The sequence below is a fragment of the Carcharhinus amblyrhynchos genome, chromosome 6, assembly GCF_965287045.1.
Source record: "Carcharhinus amblyrhynchos chromosome 6, sCarAmb.v2.hapA, whole genome shotgun sequence".
Taxonomy (NCBI): domain Eukaryota; kingdom Metazoa; phylum Chordata; class Chondrichthyes; order Carcharhiniformes; family Carcharhinidae; genus Carcharhinus; species Carcharhinus amblyrhynchos.
This window is the reverse complement of record NC_137329.1, coordinates 106454850-106476116: the sequence shown is the minus strand read 5'-3', so window position 1 is coordinate 106476116 and position 21267 is coordinate 106454850. Positions and strand designations below refer to the sequence as shown.

The 21267-nt window shown below is 41.7% G+C and overlaps 1 protein-coding gene across 3 annotated transcripts in view; it reads right to left on the bottom strand.

Annotated features, from left to right (window-relative positions):
- Positions 1–4394: 4394 nt before the first annotated feature.
- The window catches only part of grip1 (glutamate receptor interacting protein 1), a 259690-nt gene continuing 242817 nt past the window's right edge, over positions 4395–21267 (bottom strand). For 2 of the 3 annotated variants that reach the window (XM_080191140.1, XM_080191141.1), the window contains 5 exons: positions 12017–12170; positions 6818–6929; positions 6047–6283; positions 4768–4914; positions 4395–4646 (listed from right to left, as the gene is read on the bottom strand). In XM_080191140.1, the coding sequence (XP_080047266.1) occupies positions 4407–4646; positions 4768–4914; positions 6047–6283; positions 6818–6929; positions 12017–12170 (890 nt within the window). In that variant the 3' untranslated portion in view covers positions 4395–4406. Of the gene's footprint in view, positions 4647–4767; positions 4915–6046; positions 6284–6625; positions 6695–6817; positions 6930–12016; positions 12171–21267 lie in introns of all 3 variants that reach the window. The other variant, XM_080191139.1, reaches the window with a different exon arrangement.

Sequence of the window (21267 nt, the reverse complement as noted above, 5' to 3'; positions counted from 1 at the left end):
ATGAGATGACACACCGACTTTACACAAAGAAAACGCTGAAATAATATGCACTAAGTTAAAGGAGCAGCAAGCTTTCCCAGAGGACGTTGTATCCCATACAGAACGTTTCGACAATGGTGTTTTAAAACTGATTCTAGGACAGCGTTTTACACAGATTCAAGATGTATTGACTTAATGACCTGTTAATCTCTTGAAATAATTGTTCTATCTTTTTTGATTTCCTAAAAAAGTGATTCTTTTGCAAGTGTTTACATTCATGTCAGGGCAGCTCTGATCTGTTTTAGTGTATTTGCATTTTAAATCATGGGTGCTGCCTTAAAACTAATCCACAAGGCAAGTCAGGATGCATGTTTTTATCTGATTTTTATTTCATCTTGCATATCCCATACAAATCAGCAGTGAAGATTCCCGAAACCTTAAGAGGATGATAAATATCATGCTACCAAAGTAGGAAATTTGTACAAAAATACTTTACAGTTTATAATACTTGTTTGTTACAAATAAAAATACATTGTCCAAAGGACATAAGGTATGACAGATTTGATTCAAGTTTACCTAGATTCTAGCTGTCTATATTTTGTGTTGTTGGCAGTGCTTTTAGTTTTAAAGTATGAATCACATCATTAGGCTGGAAAACTTAACAAAGTGGGCATGTTCTTCAGTGGATGTCATTTAAATGAGTCACAGCAGAGTACAGATGCTCCCTTACTTATTCTGAAATACTAGGTGTAGATTTAACTTTCACCACCAGGTGGAAAACTGGCAGTAGAAGATTGATTTTTTTTATTTCCCCCCATCCCATTGACCATCTTATTCTGCCCAATACTCCTTCTCATGCCTACCAGATTCTGTATAGTGGCAAAAGTTAACAACTACCCCCATACGTTTTGATTCACTGGAGTGAGGCACAACCAACAATAATACGAACATATTTAACCAGCCTTTAAATTCATATACATCAAAGTAGAATTCATATTTCAGTTATACTGATTTACAAAGTCAATCTTTTACAAATACAAATATGTTCATTAACTATTTACCAGCCTCAATGCTGGACTTTTAACATGTAGAAGACACAAATGATCAGGTTTAGGCTTATATTTAAAAATGGATTGATTAAAGACTTAATATTAAGACTAAGTAATCCGAATGGCAGGTACTTATCAAGAGTTGCGGTCCTGGTGGCAGTACCATGGTGAGAGATGAGGCTATGAAATCCTGGCACACAGAAGGGCACCTGTGGTAATTCTTTGCAATTAGGGTTCTCTGTTTGCAAGTCAGTGCTTACTAAATCTTAACTATAGTTCTTAACAATTTTTTCAGTTTGTAAAAGGATCAGATCCTCAATGTTCAAGTCAGATTATTATGGTTTCAAAATAATATGGAAATCCAAGCCAAGATTTGGGGTGGGGTGGATTGGCTGTTTTGGTTAGAGAAGCATTTACAGCTGTGAGGAGGATTGCTCTATTAGAACAACTGAGGCCATGTGGATTGAGTCTACGAACAGAAAACTAGGCAGTCATGCTTCTGGGACTGTGGTTATAGATCTCCAAACAGCCAGAGGGAGATAGAATAACAAGTATGTGGGCAAATCTCTGAGGAATGCAAAAATAATAGGATAGTAGGGGATATTAACTGGGTTGTTTTGTTGTGAAAGGGCTGGAAGGAACAGAATTTTTAATGTGTGTTCACAACTTTTTATGGCCAACATGTAGCAAGTCCAACAAGAGAGGGTGTGATTCTGGACTTAATTTAAGGCAATGAAAAGACAGAAGGAGATTTTGGTGGTAGCAATCAAAGCTCAATTAGTTTTAACAGAATTATGGAAAATGACAAAGATAAACCAAGAGTTTAAGGTTCCAAATTGGGGCAAAGCCAACTTGACTAAGCTGAGGAGCAAAGGGGACTGACACAGTTCCTTGAAGGTAAATCATTGGGAGGCATTCAAGAGTTCAGAGTAAAGATGTTCTCATGTAGAAAATATAGTGGGATGACCAAATCTAGAGCTCCCTAGGGCAGAAGTGTAAAGCTTATGTCAGACACCAAGAATTCAATACTACAGAAAACTGAGAAGAATATAGAAAGAGGAGGGATGAAATCAAAAAGGAAGTTAGGAAAGCAAAGAGAGAGCATGAGAGAATATCAAGGAGAACCTAAAAATGTTTTATCAATACATTGAGTAAGAGGAGAACTAAAGAAAGAGTAGGCCCATAAAAGAAAGACCAAAGAAGGTAACCAATGGGTGTGGGAATGCTTCTTAATGAATACACTGTTCTTGGCTTCACTAAAGAGTCAATGCAGATGTAATTAAGGTGGTGGAGTCTGAAGCATTGGACTGGATACCTTGCACTACAATTTGTTTAGATAAAATAAATGTAAGGAGAGAGGAAGTACTGAGGGGATTAGCATCCTTGAAAGTGGATAAATCACCAAGGCTGGAGGAAATGTACCAAGGTGGAAATTGCAGAGGGTCTGACCATCAATTTCATAACCTCACTGGATATAGGTATGGTGCAGGAAGATTGGAGGTCTGCTAACTTTGCACCTCTGTTTAAAAAGAGAGTGAGGGATAGACTGAATAATTACCGAAATCAGTTCTGTGGGACAGGATGAACTGTCAGCATGGATTTGTTAAGGGAAGGTAATGTTTGACTAATTTAGTTGAATTTTTTGAGGAAATAACAAGGAGGACTAATGAGGGTAGTGCAGTTGATGTGATCTACAAGGCTTTTTGACAAGGCCCCACAAGACAGACTGGTTAAATAAAAACCCATGGGATCCAGGGGAATGTAGCAAGCTGGATATAAAAGTGTCTCAGTGACAGAAAACAAGGGGTAATTGTTGATGGATGTGTGAACTTCAGTGGGGGTTCCACAGGGATCAGTCCTAGGTCCCCTGCTTTTGTGATATAGAATGTTAAAAGAAGTTTGCAGATAATACAACAATTGGCTATGTGGTCAATAACAAGAAGGGTTGCTGTAGACTGCAGGAAGATATCAATGGAATGGTCAGGTGGGCAAAAAATGGCAAGAAATTCAGTCAAGAAAATGTGAGGTGATGCATTTGGAAAGGTCAAATAAGACAAAGGGTTCACAATAAATGGGAGTAAACAGTGTCGAATTGATTGACCTTGCACTGAAAGTCCAGAGATCCCTTTAGTTTGCAGGACAGACTGATAAGGTGGTTAAGGCGGCATATAGAATCCTTTAATTCATTAATTGAGGCATAGAATACAAGAGGAGAGAAGTTATGCTGGAACTATACAAGTTAGGCCACAACTTGAGAACTGTGTGCAGTTCTGGTCACCTCATTGCAGAAAAGGATGTATTTGTATTGGGTATAGGGGAGATTTACGGTGTTGCCAGGATTGGAAAATTGCAGCTATGAGGAAAGATTGGATGAGCTGGGGTTGTTCTCTATGGAACAGAGGAAGCCGTGAGGAGATTTGATTGAGATGTACGACATTATGAGATGGTTTGGATCGAGTGGATGGGAAGAGCCGAATTACACAAGCAAGAGAGGTTAGTGACCAAGGGTCATAGATATAAAGTGATCTAGAGGGGAGACGAGGAAAACAATTTTCACTCACAGGGTTGTGGGAGGGTCTGGAATCACTGCCCAAAAGGATATGGAGGCAGAAACACTCATTTAAAAGATGTCGGGATAGGCACTTCCAAGTGCTGTAAGCAGCAGAGGCTCAGAGCAAACGCTGGAAAGTGGGATTGGGCTGGGTGGCATAATTCAGACGTGCCAATTGGCCACTTTCTGTGCTGTAATCGTTCTATGATTCAAGAGGTTTTCATTGCTTCCCAATGAGAATCCAGTTAAAGGCTATCAGTAATAGGAACAAAGCCAAAACCAATTCATAGCAGACTGCAGTTCGAAACTTTTCAATAAAACATACACACTTAACTAGGGGTAAAGACTGGGTGCTGCATCAGGTTTCTTTAATTAAGATTCTCAATTTATTTTTTTGAAAAAGGTTCACTTTGCATTTTTTAAGCAGCACATATGCAATTTCTTTTCTCCAGTAACCAGCTGGCATTATAAAAAGATTATTTTTTTTTAAAGAATTTGGACAGTAATCGCCAGGGGAAAAAATACTCTTGGCATAATAATGCACAAGTTTTGTTTAATGGCTGTGCCCTGCATAGACTGGCTGAATTACATTTCACAGTTTCATCAAACCTGTTAACAAGCTTCTTTTTTTGTCATTTGTGGGGAGGGGTGGGAGAGGCGCTTATCAAAAAGATTGGTTTCTGCCGACTTATGAAATGCGTGTGCTTGGAACCTGTGAGAGACAAACAACTGATTGAAAAGGTGAGCGTTCCACAAATGAACATTAAAGTGAGTTAGCACCATTGAAAATCCACAATACCTCAGGCTGTGGGACTGGGTAGCTTGCACTACAATGTGTTTGTGTTTTCCTGTATGTCTGTACTACCGAGCCGTCCTTTCTGATGCCTGAAAACATGAGCATCGTCTTGCTCACTCCATTCCCCCGCTTGTAACGTCTGATCAGCGGAGAGCACCCCTTGAAAGGCCAGTGGGTTTCTGCTGATGACCAGTTCAAGTTTATTGCCAGAGTCTGCAATCAGGGGCACCACCAGACAGCAGTCAAAGTCTCGGGTCCGGATGTGATTCACCTGTTGGGGAAGGAAATATTCTTTTCAGTCTCTGCTTTCAAGAAGTACCGACAGCCACAAGTTTTGTTTCCAATGCTTTGCGTGGACTAAGAATAGATTTTAAATGTTGAATCTCACTTACCTGCAACAACCTGTCATAGGGCTTGACGCCACCCAGGGCAGCTGGTCCATTTGGGCGAGTGTTGTTGACATACACACCTTTTTCCAGCAGGCCATCTGAAACACTGAATCCAAAATCTTCGATATCTGAGTCTTTGTATAGTGTTACCTGTGGAAGATTTCAAGACGGCATTACGTTTCCAACTTGGTGTGGGTAAGATGGGTATAGAGGGATATGGGCCAAATGCGGGCAATTGGGACTAACTTCAGGGGTTTTAAAAAAAAGGGCAGCATGGCCAGGTTGGGCCGAAGGGCCTGTTTCCATGCTGTAAACCTCAGTGACTTTATGATACAGAATCAGTGTCCAGCATATGTATCATTTGAGTAGTAGGCTGGGTTTTTGCCATGGTCCATTAGAACAGTTTGTACGGGGCGCCACAATGGTTAGCATTGCTGTCTCACAGTGCCAGGGACCTGGGTTCAATTCTGGCCTCGAGTGACTGTGTGGAGTTCTAGAATCCTACAGTGCAGAAAGAGGCCCTTCGGTCCATGGAGTCTGCACCGAACACAATCCCACCCAGGCCCTACCCTCATATCCCTACATATTATACCCACTAACCCATCTAACCTACTCATCCCTGGACACTAAGGTGCAATTTCTTAGCGTGGCCAATCAATCTAACCTGCACATCTTTGGACCGTAGGAGGAAACTGGAGTACCCGGAGGAAACCCACGCAGACATGAGGAGAACATGCAAACTCCACACAGAGAGTTTGCACACTCTCCCCATGTCTGCATGGGTTTCCTCCCACACTCCAAAGATATGCAGGTTGGGCGGAGTGGCCATGGTAAATTGTCCCAAGAGGTATAGGTTTGGGAGAGTATCAGGGTAAATATATGGGAGTTATGGGATTAGGGTGGGGTACAGGCCTGGATAAGATGCTCTGCCAGTAAACCCCCGCAGACTCAATGGGCCAAATGACCTTCTTCACTGTAGGGGATTCTATGATTATAAGATATTCAACGGAGCATCTGTGCAGCCTTCAGACAAATCATTTGAATGATCAGGCTTTTCTGTCTGAAATTAAATTACAACACAGATGAACTTTCATGTTTAGATTTACAAGTCGGGAAAATGGGTTTTGCTCGTCCAATCACTTTATGGAATTAGTCAAATTTATAATTCCATTTTCAACATTTCAGTTTCTGTAATAGAACAAATCAGAATTAAATGGAACAGATCTGAATCAAGAAACGCAGAAGCATGACTAGAATAAATATGCTTTATGAAGTCTGAGACCTTGTGTAACTCCACTGGCGTTGGTGACATGATTTCTTTCATTTCTTGCTTGATTTTTCTAATAGCAAACAACTTTGATCTCCCACCGTCTGATGGTAAAGTGTTGCTGCGGGAAGTTTGGGTGTAATGTGCTCTGACGGGATTTCTCTCTTGGAAACTTGACTGTCTTCCCAGTGGCTTATGTCCCAGGCTATTTTCATGGTTCAGACTCATTGCGCTCCCAGACATGATTGTCGCCTGTTGAATGAAACACAGTCAGGTTAAGGGTCCTGGAAAAATTAAGTGAAAAGACTACTCTTATTAGTGACGGTGGGGTAAGAGTTAGGAAAATTGTAATGTTTAGTGTTAAGTTCACACTTTCTAAAAAAAAATTAAGTCGATTAGGAGCCATAGGCAGAATAATGTTAGTATTAAAACATTATTTTTATCAGTACATGCATAAGTTTATGTTAGTACAGATTAAAAAGCAACATGTATCGATGGTTAAATACTGAGCTGTATGGCTTGCATATATTAGAAGCTGTACAATCTTAAAAATTACAGCCTCACACCAACACTGAACATTCAAAAAAAAAGTACCAATATAGCCAAGTTTCTCAAATTCAGTTGGTTTTGGTTGCCAGCCTTCCTTAAGGAGGAGCTAGGTTCCTGTAATTATTAAGACCATATGTAGGCTAAAGAACAAAAGCCGGATGCAAAATATTTACTCATTTAGTATTTACTGTTCTGAAATGGTGGCAGCATGTGAAGGCAAGAGACAAGACTTCATACCTCCAATTCTCTCAGAATTCCTGATTGACCGCAGGTTTCCAAATCTTCTAGAGCCTGGGACCAAAAACTTTCTTCCTGATCAGCTTCTAATCCATCATGACCACCTACGTAACTGAAATATATTCAAAAGAAACAAAATAAATGTATATTAAAAATGTAGGGTATGGTCTATCAGTCCAAAAACCTTACTTTAAGAACATAAGAAATAGGAGCAGGAGTAGGCCAACTAGCCCTTCGAGCCTGCCCCGCCATTCAATAAGATCATGGCTGATCTGTCGTGGCTCAGTTCCACATTCCCGCCCTCTCCCCATAACCCTTAATCCCTTCTCTCATCAAAAACCCATCAACCCGCGTCTTAAAAATATTTAGCGAGGCAGCCTCCACCACTTCAACGGGCAGAGAATTCCAGAGATTCACCACCCTTTGAGTGAAGAAGTTCCTCCTCAACTTCGTTCTAAACCGCCCCCCCTTTATCTTGAGGCTATGCCCCCTAGTCCTACTATCCTTTCTGAGCGGGAAGAGTCTCCCCACCTCTATCCTATCCATCCCATTCATCATCTTATACGTCTCAATGAGATCTCCCCTCATTCTTCTAAACTCTAACGAGTACAAGCCTAATCTATTCAGCCTCTCCTCATAGCTCAACCCCCTCAACTCCGGCATCAGCCTAGTAAACCTCCTCTGCACTCCCTCCAAGGCTAAAATATCCTTGCGTAAGTACGGCGCCCAAAACTGCACACAGTACTCCAGCTGCGGCCTCACCAACGCCCTATACAGCCGCAGCAAGACCTCCCTACTTTTATACTCAATCCCCCTCGCGATGAAGGCCAGCAACCCATTAGCCTTCCTGACCACCTGCTGCACCTGCAAGCTGGGTTTTTGCGACTCATGCACAAGGAACCCGAGGTCCCTCTGCACCGTTGCCTGCTGCAGTTTTTCTCCACGTAAGTAATAATCCTTCCTACCATTATTCCTACCAAAGTGGACCACCTCGCACTTGCCAACATTAAATTCCATTTGCCATTTCCTGGCCCATTCGCCCAGCCTATCTAGATCCTTCTGTAGACTCTCCCCACCCTCCGCACAATTTGCCTTTCCACCAATTTTGGTGTCATCAGCAAATTTCGACACCCTGCACTCGGTTCCCTCCTCCAGATCATCTATATAAATGGTAAATAGCTGAGGCCCCAGCACCGACCCCTGGGGCACTCCACTAGTCACCATCCGCCAATCCGAATAGCACCCATTGACCCCCACTCTCTGCCTCCTATTTGACAACCAGTCCTCTATCCACGCTAACACCCTATCCCCAACTCCATGCCCCCTGACCTTCTGTAATAACCTCTTGTGAGGTACCTTGTCAAACGCCTTCTGAAAATCCAGAAAGACCACATCCACCGGCTCCCCTCTGTCCACCGCCCTAGACACATCTTCATAGAACTCCAGTAAATTTGTCAGACACGACTTCCCTTTAAGGGAAGTCCCTTTAAAATGTTAAGAACATTCAGTTTTGCTGTATCATCTGCTACGATGAGAGGGCACAGGTTTAAGGTGAGTGGCACAATGGTGAGCACTGCTGCCTCTCAGTGTCAGGGACCCGAGTTCGATTCCGGTTTGGGTCACTGTGCGGAGTCTGTACATTCTCTCGTGTCTGCATGGGTTTCCTTGCATCTACTAAAATTGGGAACTAGTCACTTGTTAATTTGGAACTATCTGTCCTGTCCCCCCCGCCATGCCGACGCTATACTTAAGAAAGCTCACCAACACCTCTACTTTCTCAGAAGACTAAGGAAATTTGGCATGTCAGCTACGACTTCCAACAACTTTTACAGATACACCATAGAAAGCATTCTTTCTGGTTGTATCACGGCTTGGTATGGCTCCTGCTCTGCCCAAGACCGCAAGGATCTGCAAAAGGTCATGAATGTAGCCCAATCCATCACATGAAACAGCCTCCCATCCATTGATTCTGTCTACACTTCCCGCTGTCTTGGCAAAGCAGCCAGCATAATCAAGCACCCTGGACATTCTCTCTTCCACCTTCTTCATTTGGGAAAAGGATACAAAAATCTGAGGTTATGTACCAATCGACGCAAGAACAGCTTCTTCCCTGCTGTTCTCAGACTTTTGAATGGACTTACCTTGCATTAAGTTGGCCTTTCTCTACACTCTAGCTATGACTGTAACACTATATTCTGCACTCTCTTGTTTTTTTCTCTATGAACAGTATGTTTTGTCTATATAGCATACAATATTTTTCACTATATGATAATACAAGTGACAATAAATCAAAACGTGAACATTCACAGATCATAGAATCCTACAGTACAGTAGGAAGCCATTTGGCCCAATGAGTCTGCATTGACCATAATCCCACCCAGGCCCTATCCCCATAATCCCATGCATCTAATATAGCTAGTCCCTCTGACACTAAGGGGCAATTTAGCATGACCAATCCACCTAACCCGCACATTGGACTGTAGGAGGAAACCGAAGCACCTGGAGGAAACCCACACAGACACAGGGAGAATGTGCAAACTCCACATAGACATTGACCCAAGCTGGGAATCAAACCCGGGTCCCTGGCGCTGTGAGGCAGCAATGCTTGTCACTGTGCCGTCTCTTGTTGAGGAGCTTTCCAAATTGCATCAGACATACACAAGAATTTCAAATTTAAAAGGGAATAAAAGTTTCTATTGCTGTTTAGCAAGTTGCCACTGATTGGTTGAGGCATTGCCAAGGCGAATGCACCAAGGGGTTTCTGTTCCCCTTGCTTTCATTTATCTAAAAAGGCGCAATGTGTGGACAGATTCCTTTTGCAGAGGACTGATCTCCATAATGGCAGAGTATGACCATCCTCACCAAACCATGCTTGCAATGCTCAATGTCTAACAGATATGATACTGTTGGATGTGATACTGAAATCGGGCAGCACTTGCTGAACAATTCTGAATCTGTTAAGAATCACAGTAACAACCAATTTAAGATTATCAGTCAGGCTTGCAACGTAGCTGGCTAGGAGCTACATGTATTTATATGCAGGGACCTGCCCTTTGTGGGAAGAAGGAATATGTCCAGACATCGAACCTTTATTAAAATAAACTGAAGCATGGGGTCAGTAGCTGTTTGGTGTATTCCAAGGCAATATCACATGTCAAGCTTGTGATAAAATACTCTTCACTTGCCTGGATGAGTACAGTTCGAATAATATTCAAGAAACTCGGCACCATCCACTCCCTCCATCACTGGTGCGTAGCTGCAGCAGTGTATACCATCTACAAGATACACTGCAGAAACTCACCAAGGTTTCTTCCAAAGCCACGACCTCTACTGCCTAGAAGGACAAAGGCAGCAGCTTCATGGGAACACCACCGCCTGCAAGTTCTCCTACAGGTTAAACACCATCCTGATTTGGAATTAAATTGCCTGCACTATGACTCGGTCAAAATCCTGGAACTCTCTTTACTGTGCAAGAAGGCAGCTCACGACCATCTTCTCAAGGGCAATTAGGAATGGGCCTGCCATAGACACCCACATCCCATGAACAAAAATTAGCTAATTTGCAAACCAAACACCTAGCAGTATGATCAACAGTACATTGTTGTTCCCTTTGAAATTTGGTATTCTTGTACCTATCCTGATGAGTGCAAGACAAAAAGCTTCAACAGCATGTTCTTTTTTTCAACAGTAAAATTAGGAAGGTAATACTGTGTGTAATTATTCAGACTCTTCACTTTTATTACTTTTAAAGTATTGTTTTCTGGAGTCAAAAGCGGAGGGTTGGACTTCTGACCCATGGGGAAAGTGAGTGGAATATTGTAGTTGGAGGAAAATAGCCACATTTTGAAGTACAACCCAGAACTACCAGGTTTCTGCCTCTAAGAGGATGGAAATGCTGACCCAGGGTTATAATTACACTTCACGTCCCTGCAATCTGCATCTTGGAAAGATCAGAATCAATTTTACAAAACCAAGCTCCTCTATCGATTCACAACAGCTTTCTGTGATATATTAGAATGCAAGGAAACTTAACAGCTGGATGCTTTTAGCACACTTCTTTTTGGCTGACTCAGGCATGATGGGCTGACTGGCCACTTTCTATGCTGTAACTTCACTATGGTTCTTTTCTCTGGTTCTTTACATCATTGAAGTACCAGAATTCTTTTTATTTATTACCGTCACAGGTAGGTTTACGTTACCACTGCAATGAAGTTACTGTGAAAATCCCCTAGTTGCCACACTCCGGCGCCTGTTCGGGTACACTGAGGGAGAATTTAGCATAGCCAATGCACCTACCCAGCATGTCTTTCGGGCTGTAGGAGGAAACCGGAGCACCTGGAAGAAACCCACACAGACATGGGGAGAACGTGCAGACTGGCACAGACAGTGACACAAGCTGGGAATTGAACCTGGATCCCTGGCGCTGTGAGGCAGCAGTGCTAACCACTACGCCACCCATTTGGGGAAATCTCATTCATATCCACTCTCAGGTCTTGACTTTCTTCCTAAAATGCAATGCCCAAAATAATCAGTGATTTATAAATGTTTAGCATAATTTCCCTGCTTTTGTACTGTGCTTTTATTTATTAAGTCACAGATGCCATGTGTTTTTTTAAAAAGGTTTCATCAACAGAATCTGGCACTTCCCAAGATATGTGCTTTCGAACATCTGGTGCCTTTATTCTTGTACTCCCTGTAAAATTGTACCCTTAATTTATGTAAAATTGTATAGAAACCAGTATATTTATGTGAGTATAAAATACATTTTATTTTTCTCATTGTTCCTACATGTTTCATACATGGGATCATATTTCTTCAATATTTAAGTAGGCAGACTTTTACATTTTTAGTCTTTATCACCATTTATATTCCATTTTTCTGTTTATCTATGACTTACTAGTCACTTACGCAACCCTCACTCATACACTATAAATCTCGTCCTATTTTCTTTGTCTTTAGCTCTGACGAAGAGTCATCCAGACTCGAAATGTTGGCTTGATTCTCTCTCCACTGATGCTAACAGACCTGCTGAGAATTTTTAGCAGTTTCTGGTTATGTTAACAGCTGTACCTGTTCATCATTGAAGCTGATCATCTCTCAGATCAAATATTTCAAGGAAATAGACGCCAAATCATCGCGGAGGGAAAGATAACTTGTTTCAATAGCTGTTTCATCTGAAAAATGAACTGTACAACTCACCCACTGGTGGTCGGTCTATCCCATTCATCGTCACTCAGCGTTACTTCCTGATACGGGTTATTATCATGTCTGCTGGCAGGTGAAAAATTTAATTTGGCACTTCTCCATTCATGAGCATGAAGGCTGTAGCCAGAGGCTTGATATCCAGAAGGACCTAAGAAAGGAAATAATAGGAGATTCAAGCCTGGGATTTGCGAAACAAGATAGGTATATTTGATAAAAGGTTCAAAACTAGTTGAAATACTGGGCAGAATTTCGGCGATACACAAAATGAAGGAACTTGCGAAGGGAAGGACAATCTAAATAATTCTGAGGGGCCATTCTTCTTCGTGGTTCCTGAACAAAAAAAGTGTATTTAACCAAAAGAAGTACACAAATGAATCGAAGTTCCTTATTTGATCTAATTGTTAATGTTCTCCAGGACAGTAAACTACTTCCACTCCAGAAAAATACTGTGGTTTGCACTTAACCTTGAACCTTGCTTAAAAACTTCATTTAATCACAGTAACAATCTGCCAATTGTAGAAACGGGATCCAATTTGACAGCTGCTACATTAAAATCAGAATTTACAGTATTAACCCACCCCTTTATAAAATTAAAACCACAAATAATAGCAAGCCACTTAATGTCTTACTGTGAAATACAATCTTGATCATAAATCATAGAATCCCTACAGCAGGAGGAGGCCACTTTGACCATTGGGTCTGTACCAACTCTTACCCAGACGTATCCCACATATTTACCCCGCTAATCCCCCAATCTAAATATATCTTGAGACACTAAGGGGCAATTTAGCATGGTCAATCAATCTAACCTGCACATCTTTGGAGTGTGGGAAGAAACTGGAGCACCCGGAGGACACACACGCAGACATGGGGAGAATTTGCAAACTCCTCACAGACTGACCCAAGGCCGGTATTGATCCCAGGTCCCTGGCACTGTGAGGCAGCAGCGCTAATCACTATGCCACCATGCCACCCATGGTAGAACATATGCAATTTGATCAAGTTATTTTTATAAAAATATTTTACAGTGAGATGTAATATGTCATCTCTTGGTCAAGTTGTGCAAATCATATGGAGTCGTAATAGATCATTTCTACGTGCTGTGCAAAAGTCCGCAACTAACATACTAATTTGTTAATTTAAAAGCAATTTCTAGTATTGAATTGATGCAATCAACATTATAAGCAGCTCATTATGCAGTGAACACATTTTGCACTCAAGACTTGTCCAGAAGGCAAGAAATTTTGAACTGTGCAACAAGAATGCACTGGGTGGCATGCTTAATCAATCAAAACACATTACATGTTTTGAGCAGATATAATTTTAGATAAGTTACTCCAGCCTATATTAATCATGACAGCTTCCAGGAAATCTGAGAGGTTTACTTTTAAGTGAGGTCATATGTTTTGATGAATATATCACGCACTGAATGTTTGATAATTAGATGAGTTTTCCAACTATCATAATGTGTGTGTGGGTGGATGGGTGGGGGGGGGGAGTGCAATGTGAAGATACTCAATTGAATATTATTAATACTAATAAATTATTTAAACAGAGTAAAGTTCATTCTTTCATCCAGCCAAGCTTTCTACAATTCTGGAGCAGGAATTAATGTCTGTTATCTATAATGAATAGAAAGCTATTACATTCAGTACAAGGTATCATACAGACTTTTTTCATAGAATCTACAGTGCAGGAGCAGGCCATTCAGCCCACTGTATCTAATAGCCTATGTTATTAGTTCCATTCCCATTCTTTCCCCCAAACCCTGCTTTTTTTTTATTTTCTAGGTATAAATCCAATTCCCTTTTAAGTTTATTGAATCTACTATTTCAAAAGCAAGCTGTCCCTGATCAGAATCCACTGCTTAAAAAAAATCACCTTTCTTCTAGCTTTATTTTTGCCAATTTTCTTAAATCTGTATCCCCTTGTGACCGACTCTCCTGCTGTGAGAAATGTTTAGCCCGAATATAATTTTGAACATCTCTATCAAATTTCTCCACCTTGCTCTGAAGTAGCCATGATGTGGAGATGCCAGCATTGGACTGGGGTGGGCATGGTAAGTACTCTCACAACACCAGGTTAAAGTCCAACAGGCTTGGCTGGTATCATGAGAAACTACAAGAAGGTCATGAACAAAGCCAACCCTTCACGCAAATCACCCTCTCATCTACTGACTCTATCTACACTTCCCACTGCCTCGGAAAAGATGCCAGCATAATTACGGACCCCACGCATCCCGGACATTCTTTTTTCCATCTTCTTCCGTCGGGAAGAAGATACAAAAGTCTGAAGTCACATACTAACCGACTCAAGAACAGCTTCTTCCCTGCTGCCGTCAAACTTTTGAATGGACCTACCTTGCATTAAGTTGATCTTTCTCTACACTCTAGCTATGATTAACACAACATTCTGCACCCTCTCGTTTCCTGCTTCATGTACAGTATGCTTTGTCTGTATAACATGCATGAAACAATACTAATATTGATATTATTACAATACTAACTGTATACTAATACATGTGACAATGATGAATCAAATAAAATCAAATCAAAGACAAATCACGAGCTTTCGAAGAGCTGCTCCTTCATCAGGTGAGTTTGCTCTGAGGAGAACAGTTCCAACTTCATTTAAGAACATAAGAACATAAGAAATATGAGCAGGAGTAGGCCATCTAGCTCTTCGAGCCTGCCCCGCCATTCAATAAGATCATGGCTGATCTGTCATGTCTCAGTTCCACATTCCTGGCTCAGATAGCTGAGGGGTCAATTACCAGGGGACATAGATTAGAGGAGGTGGGTAAAAGGATTAGAGGGGACATAATAGAAAACTTTCACCCAGAAGGTGGTGGGTGACTGGAATTCACTGCTCAGATTGCTGAGTGAGGCTGAAACACTCAACTCATTTAAAAGGTAGTGGGTCTGCACCTGATTTGCTGTAACTTGCAAGGACATAGACCAGGCGCTGGGAAGTGGGATTAAAATGAGATAGTTTCTAGACTTTTTCTGCCTTTTGATTGGCGTAGACATGATGGGCTGAATGGCCACTTTCTATGCTGTAACATTACTATGGTTCTTTTCTCTGGTTCTTCACATAACTGAAGCCCCTCATGCCAAGTACCAGAATTCTTTTTGTTTATTTAGTGTCACAAGTAGGCTTACATTAACACTGCAATGAAGTTACTTTGAAAGTCCCATAGTTGCCACACTCCAGCACCTGTGGGAGGAAACCAGAGCATCCAGAGGAAACCCACATAGACATGGGGAGAATGTGCAAACTCTACATAGACAGTGACCCAAGCTGGGAATTGAACCCTGGGTCCCTAGTGCTGTGAGGCAGCAGTGCTAACCACTGTGCTGCCCATTTGGGGAAATCTCATTCATACCCACTCTCAAGCCTTGACGCTCTTCCTAAAATGCAATGCCCAAAATAACCAGTGATTTTTCAATGTTCATCATAATTTCCCTGCTTTTGTACTGTGCTTTTATTTATTAAGTCACAGATGCCATGTGTTTTTTTTAAAAAGGTTTCATCAACAGAACCTGGCACTTTCCAAGATTTGTGCTTACGAACATCTGGTGTCTTTATTCTTGTACTCGCTGTAAAATGGTATCCTTAATTTACATAAAATTTTATAGCTACCAGTATATTTATATGAGTATAAAATACATTTTATTTTTCTAATGTTTCCTTCATGTTTCATACATGGTATCATATTTCTTCAATCTTTACGTAGGCAGTCCTTTTATGTTCAATGAGATTAGGCCAGAATTAAACATGAAGCTGGTTTATATTTCTGGCAATAGTAAACAAACACATCAATAGATAGTGTTGGAATTCAAATCAATACCATTTGCCTTTGAACAGTGATGCAGGATAATAATTTTGCCATACTTCCCACTGTAATGGACCATCTTTCAAAACAGTAACTTTGAACCACAAATGCCTAAAGGTGACTAGAACTAGGGGGCTTCCATTTAAGTAAGAAGTCTCACAATACTAGTTTAAAGTCCAACTGGTTTATTTGGTAGCAAAAACCGCGAGCTTTGGGAGCGCTGCCCCTTCGGCAGGTGAGTCCACTCACCTGAAGAGGTCAAACGCTCTGAAAGCTAGTGGTTTTTGCTACCAATTAAACCTGTTGGACTTTAATCTGGTGTTGAGAGGCTTTGTACTGTGCTTACCCCATTCCAACGCCGGCATCTCCACATCATGGCGTCCATTTAAGACAGAGGTGAAGAGAATTTATTTCTCTCAGCATGTCACAAGTCTTTGAAAGTGTATTTAAGAGAGAGATAGATAGGTTCTTGTTTGGTAAAAGGATCAAGGGTTACAGGAAAAAGCAGGAGAATGGAGTTGAGAAACTTATCAGCCATGATTGAATGGTGAAGCAGACTCAGTGGGCCGAATGGCCTAATTCTGCTCCTATATCTTATGGCTTAACTCGCTTCCCTTGCAGAGTGGGGAAGGCAGGGTCATCAATTATCTTTAAGGCAGAGGTAGACGGATGTTTGACTAACAAGGGAGTCAAAGCTTAGGTGGAATGTGGGTTGAGGCCATGATCAGATCAGCCATGGTCTTATTGACTGGTGGAGCAGGCTCAAGGGGCCAAATTTCCTACTCCTGCTCCTAATTTGTTCGCAACTGCTTTCCTGCATCTTACCCCAGAATTTGGGCAAAAAATCTGTTCCAGCTGTTTTCTGTTTAAACAACTTGTATTTACATATTTTTGTCTAATAGACTGTGTTGCATCCCTGAGGCGACCTTCATGCCTTTTCTTTGCAAATTGAAGATGTCTAACCAGTATAGTTTATTAGGGAACTTTCTACCCCCATGGGATCAGCCTAACTAACGTCCCAGCTGTTGCTGGTACATTTACAGGAGTTCTGCTGCTCTGGCATTATGATCAGTCATGTAATCAAGTGACAATCTGGAACACAATCACCACAAATAAAAAACTAGTGCTTCCATTTCATGTGTCAGTTTTTCTCTTTTGATAACCAGCGAATATTTGTATCATTGAATAACTTAAATCGGTTTGAACTCAATTTGGAAAGTAACCACCATCATTCTGAGGAAAGCTCATCTCCATCTACTTATCCAACCTGTCCCGATTCCGCCCCCCCCCATGCTGACACTATAGTTAAGAAAGCCCACCAACACCTCTACTTTCTCAGAAGACAAAGGAAATTTGGCATGTCAGCTACGGCTCTCACCAACTTTTGCAGGTGCACCACAGAAAGCATTCTTTCTGGTTGTATCACAGCTTGGTGTGGCTCCTGCTCTGCCCAAGACCGCAAGAAACTACAAAGGGTCGCGAATGAAGCCCAACCCATCACGCAAACCAGCCTCCCATTCATCGACTTTGTCTACACTTCCCACTGCCTTAGAAAAGCAGCCAGCATAATTAAGGACCCCACGCACCCTGGATATATTCTCTTCCACCTTCTTCCGTGAAGAAAAAGATACAAAAGTCTGAGGTCACATACCAACCGACTCAAGAGAGCTTCTTCCCTGCTGCCATCAGACTGTTGCTTGGACCTACTTCGCACCAAGCTGATCTTTCTCTGTATCCTAGCTATGTCTGTAACACCACATTCTGCACTCTCTCCTTTCCTTCTCTATAAACTTTGTCTGTACGGAATATAAGAAACATTACTTCTCATTGTATACTAATACATGTGACAATAATAAATCAACTCAAATTCATTATTCAGCCAGCCACTTTTATGTCTCCATAAATTGATCATCATCAGATTAGTATTTTGTATTTCTTCGAGTTATTGAATTAGAATTTTACCAGATTCTGGTGTATTGATACCCTTGTAGGCTTTTATTATACTTAATTTCAAAAACAGCAAGCAGTGGGCTAACAGGAAGTCACATCGTATCTGACAGAATGTAATTCAAAACTCCCTCATATGGTGTGGAAACTTGTCAATGTTTAATTAGTTTTGGAGATTTTTCTCTTGCTTTCTTCTGGAGATTCCTGTCTCGTATAGAGGTTTAGGGCCATGGCTACTTCCTCACCAGAGTTTTGAGGAGATTCTTCAAGCATTTTTTTTGCGCAACTTCCAGTATCCACTTTCAACCTTAAGTAGCAAAATCTACCTCTGTTTAGGGTATTTGTTATTATGTTTTTATACATAAGCAGATGAGGGTCACCTGGCTTGAGGGACTAATTGGGACAAGAGTGGGCAATCACTCAGGGATGTTGAAGACATGTGGGGACAGGGACAGCTGTTGGGAGCGGGTTGGGGGGTGGGCAGAAGGAGGACCTGCTAGCCCCTGTACAATTTTTCTTGTTAACAAATACTTTTGTGTACTTGACAAATTTTGTTGTGTGCATCATTACACTGGCAACGAGGATAGGGTGGATTATGAGAACATTGCCTGTTGCTTGACATCTGTGAGTATCCTGTTTTGATTGGAGCCTGAAGGAAAAAATATACACAAATGCCTGTCTTCGGGTGAGTAGACTCAGCGAGATGTTGTGATTCTGCCAAGCCCTGAGGGGCAGATGTGAATGAGCCTTGCTTGGCCAATACACTTAAGAGTTTAGAAATATATAGAAAAAAGGGGAGAGAAAATGACCCTTAGAAACAAGAGCTGTGATTTTATGTTTAAGGAATAACGAGACTGAAATTAAAAAGAGCTTTTTTGAAGAAAAAAGGAGAAAAGAGCACTGAGAATAGTCTTTCTTAAGTGATTTAAGAAAAATGCTCTATAGAACTATACTCTGTACTCCAGAAGAGACTTGAAGACCCCAGTGGGGTCAAGCCGCTAGCTCTCTGCTAGTGGGGAGCTATTGTAAACAACACTGGAGTGAAACACTCCTGGTGGGGTTGGGATGGGGGAGTGGCTAATCATATGGTAATTGTATGGAAATGCTCTTTTGAATAATTTATACAGCTCTGTGCCTGAAATCAGCATGGAGCTAACCGCGCCAGAAATCTGGCTGCTGGAGACTCGCTGAGCCATGGCGCCCAGCGGCGAGCCTGCTAAATGGCCTCCGCTTGGGTCTCCCACACATTGCTTAAAGAAAGAAAGTCTGATAAGGTGAAGAGTTAGAATCGGAGCGGGCGAGGCTCAGAGAATGGAATTCTCTGGTGGACTCGAGTGGGTTATTATGAGCCTCATCCAAGGGAGGTTGTAAAATCCCGCCCTATGTCCCAAAACAAGAATAGCTGAAAAGGTCACGTGAATGGAAAAACCGCAAGCCTGCAAGGAACAGCTGTATGCAAGACCATATTTGGAACCTTACATAGCTACCAATAAAAGTGTTTATGTTTAAACACACAAGCCCTCAAGATGTCATCAATGAGTCATCACCACTACAACAATAAAAAAAAATCCATATTAAGTACATAAGACACGGTGCCATGATATGAAACTTTAGTAGTGGATCAAGTTACATCCCTGGAATCATTGTTGCTGGACCAGATTCCTGTCGTGCTCAGTGGACAAACAAAGAACAAAGAACAACACAGCACAGGAAACAGGCCCTTCAGCCCTACAAGCCCGCGCCGCCATTTTAACATTCAGCAAACACCTCATTCCAATCCTCCTTCTACCTACGCCTCTTGGACTCCACAATAAAGGTGTGCAAATTTAGAGAATTATATGTGTGCCAGATTAAGGGATGTCTAATTTAGGGACAATTTGTTAACACCAATCAGCCTAAAAGCACGTTTTTGGGGTGTGTGATGAAACCGGACCACCCGGAGAAAACCCACGCAAGCACAGGGAGAATGTGCAAATTCCCACAGACACGACCCAAGTCGGAGATCCAACCCAGGTCCATGTATCTGCACAGCAAACAGTGATAGTCACTGAGCTGTCGTGTTGCCCGTCAGTTGGTCCAGTTTAAGTGTACACTAACGACGTGAAGCACTAGACAACTCTCGAAGCAACATCCAAGAGCAGCCCTCGCACGACCCACCGCGTGTATACCCCTTGTTGGCCATGGAGGGATGGATCATTCATAAACATGTGGATCACTTAAGCAGTAAAGAGAAGCTCCAGCACTCAGTGTTGCCACCGAGAAATGTTTTTGAATAAATACTGAGTACCAGATTGACCTGTTATAGACATAACTGACATCTACATGGAAGCAAGCAGTAATGAACTGCCTGTGCCAGAAGAGGTACCCGTTATTGCAGTTCCTGTTAATGTCGATCCTGTGGAAGCATCTCAGACTACAGAATTATACCTCTCCACAAGAAACAGAGAATTCCCTCAAAGACTTGGTTTATAATTGTCCAACTTGTTTTGTTAGAATTTAGGATGGAGTAACTTGGTTATTGAAGATTGTACAAAGGAGTTAAAGGGGGAGGGATGGGATGATTGTTCCTTTAAAGGGCAACAAAGCAGATGAAGATCATCTGGCTTGAAGTACCAAATGGGATGAGAGTGGGTAATCACCCTGAGGAGTGGAGCCCTCCCTTGGGCAGGAGACATGAAGAAGACACATAGGGACTGTGGCAGTTGGGGGTGGGAGCTGTCAGCCTCTATACGGATTATTCTTGTTAGTAATTGCCCCTTGTGTTACTGACAAGGTCAGTGAGCACGCATCGTTGGAGTTTTAATCTATTTTGTTGATTTATCTTCTAATTGACTTGTCTTGCTTAAGATTGGCAGGGTGGTGTGGAAGGAATGCCTGAAGTATAATCTTAATCTTAAATTTCTCAGAATGAAATCAATAATCAGAATGAATGCATGAAAAGAATTAAATTTGGAAGGTTTATACAAACAGAACTTTCTTCGTGAATTATAGAAGCTACGTTATCAAAACCACCGGTCCGGAGACAGCTTGCTAACGGCGGGGGGGGGGGGGTGGGTGAAATCTTTTGGAAGTCCATAGGGGTTCAACAGCAAATGGTTGACACAGACTGGGCTTAGCTTCATTCAGGTTGATGAATAAAAGTGAGAAATTTTCTTTGAAGATTAAGGATATACAAGACAGTGTTTTTGACACTCATTATCCAGTCTCAAACTTTAGTTCATGTTTAGTTTTAGTTTAGTTTGAAGTCTTTTTAACAATTATACATTGTTGGTTACCTCTGTAAATTTAACACTCTTCTCCAGCAGAAAAGGATACAGAAGCCCCAGCACTGCATAAAAATGCTGGTATATTCAACTTTCCCGGTTGCCGTCTCTCTTGGTATTTCCATTCCCCAATCTCCCTTTCCTAATCCTTCATTCCCACATCCCTTCTTCTTCCCAACAACTGTACTCTCAAGCTTCCC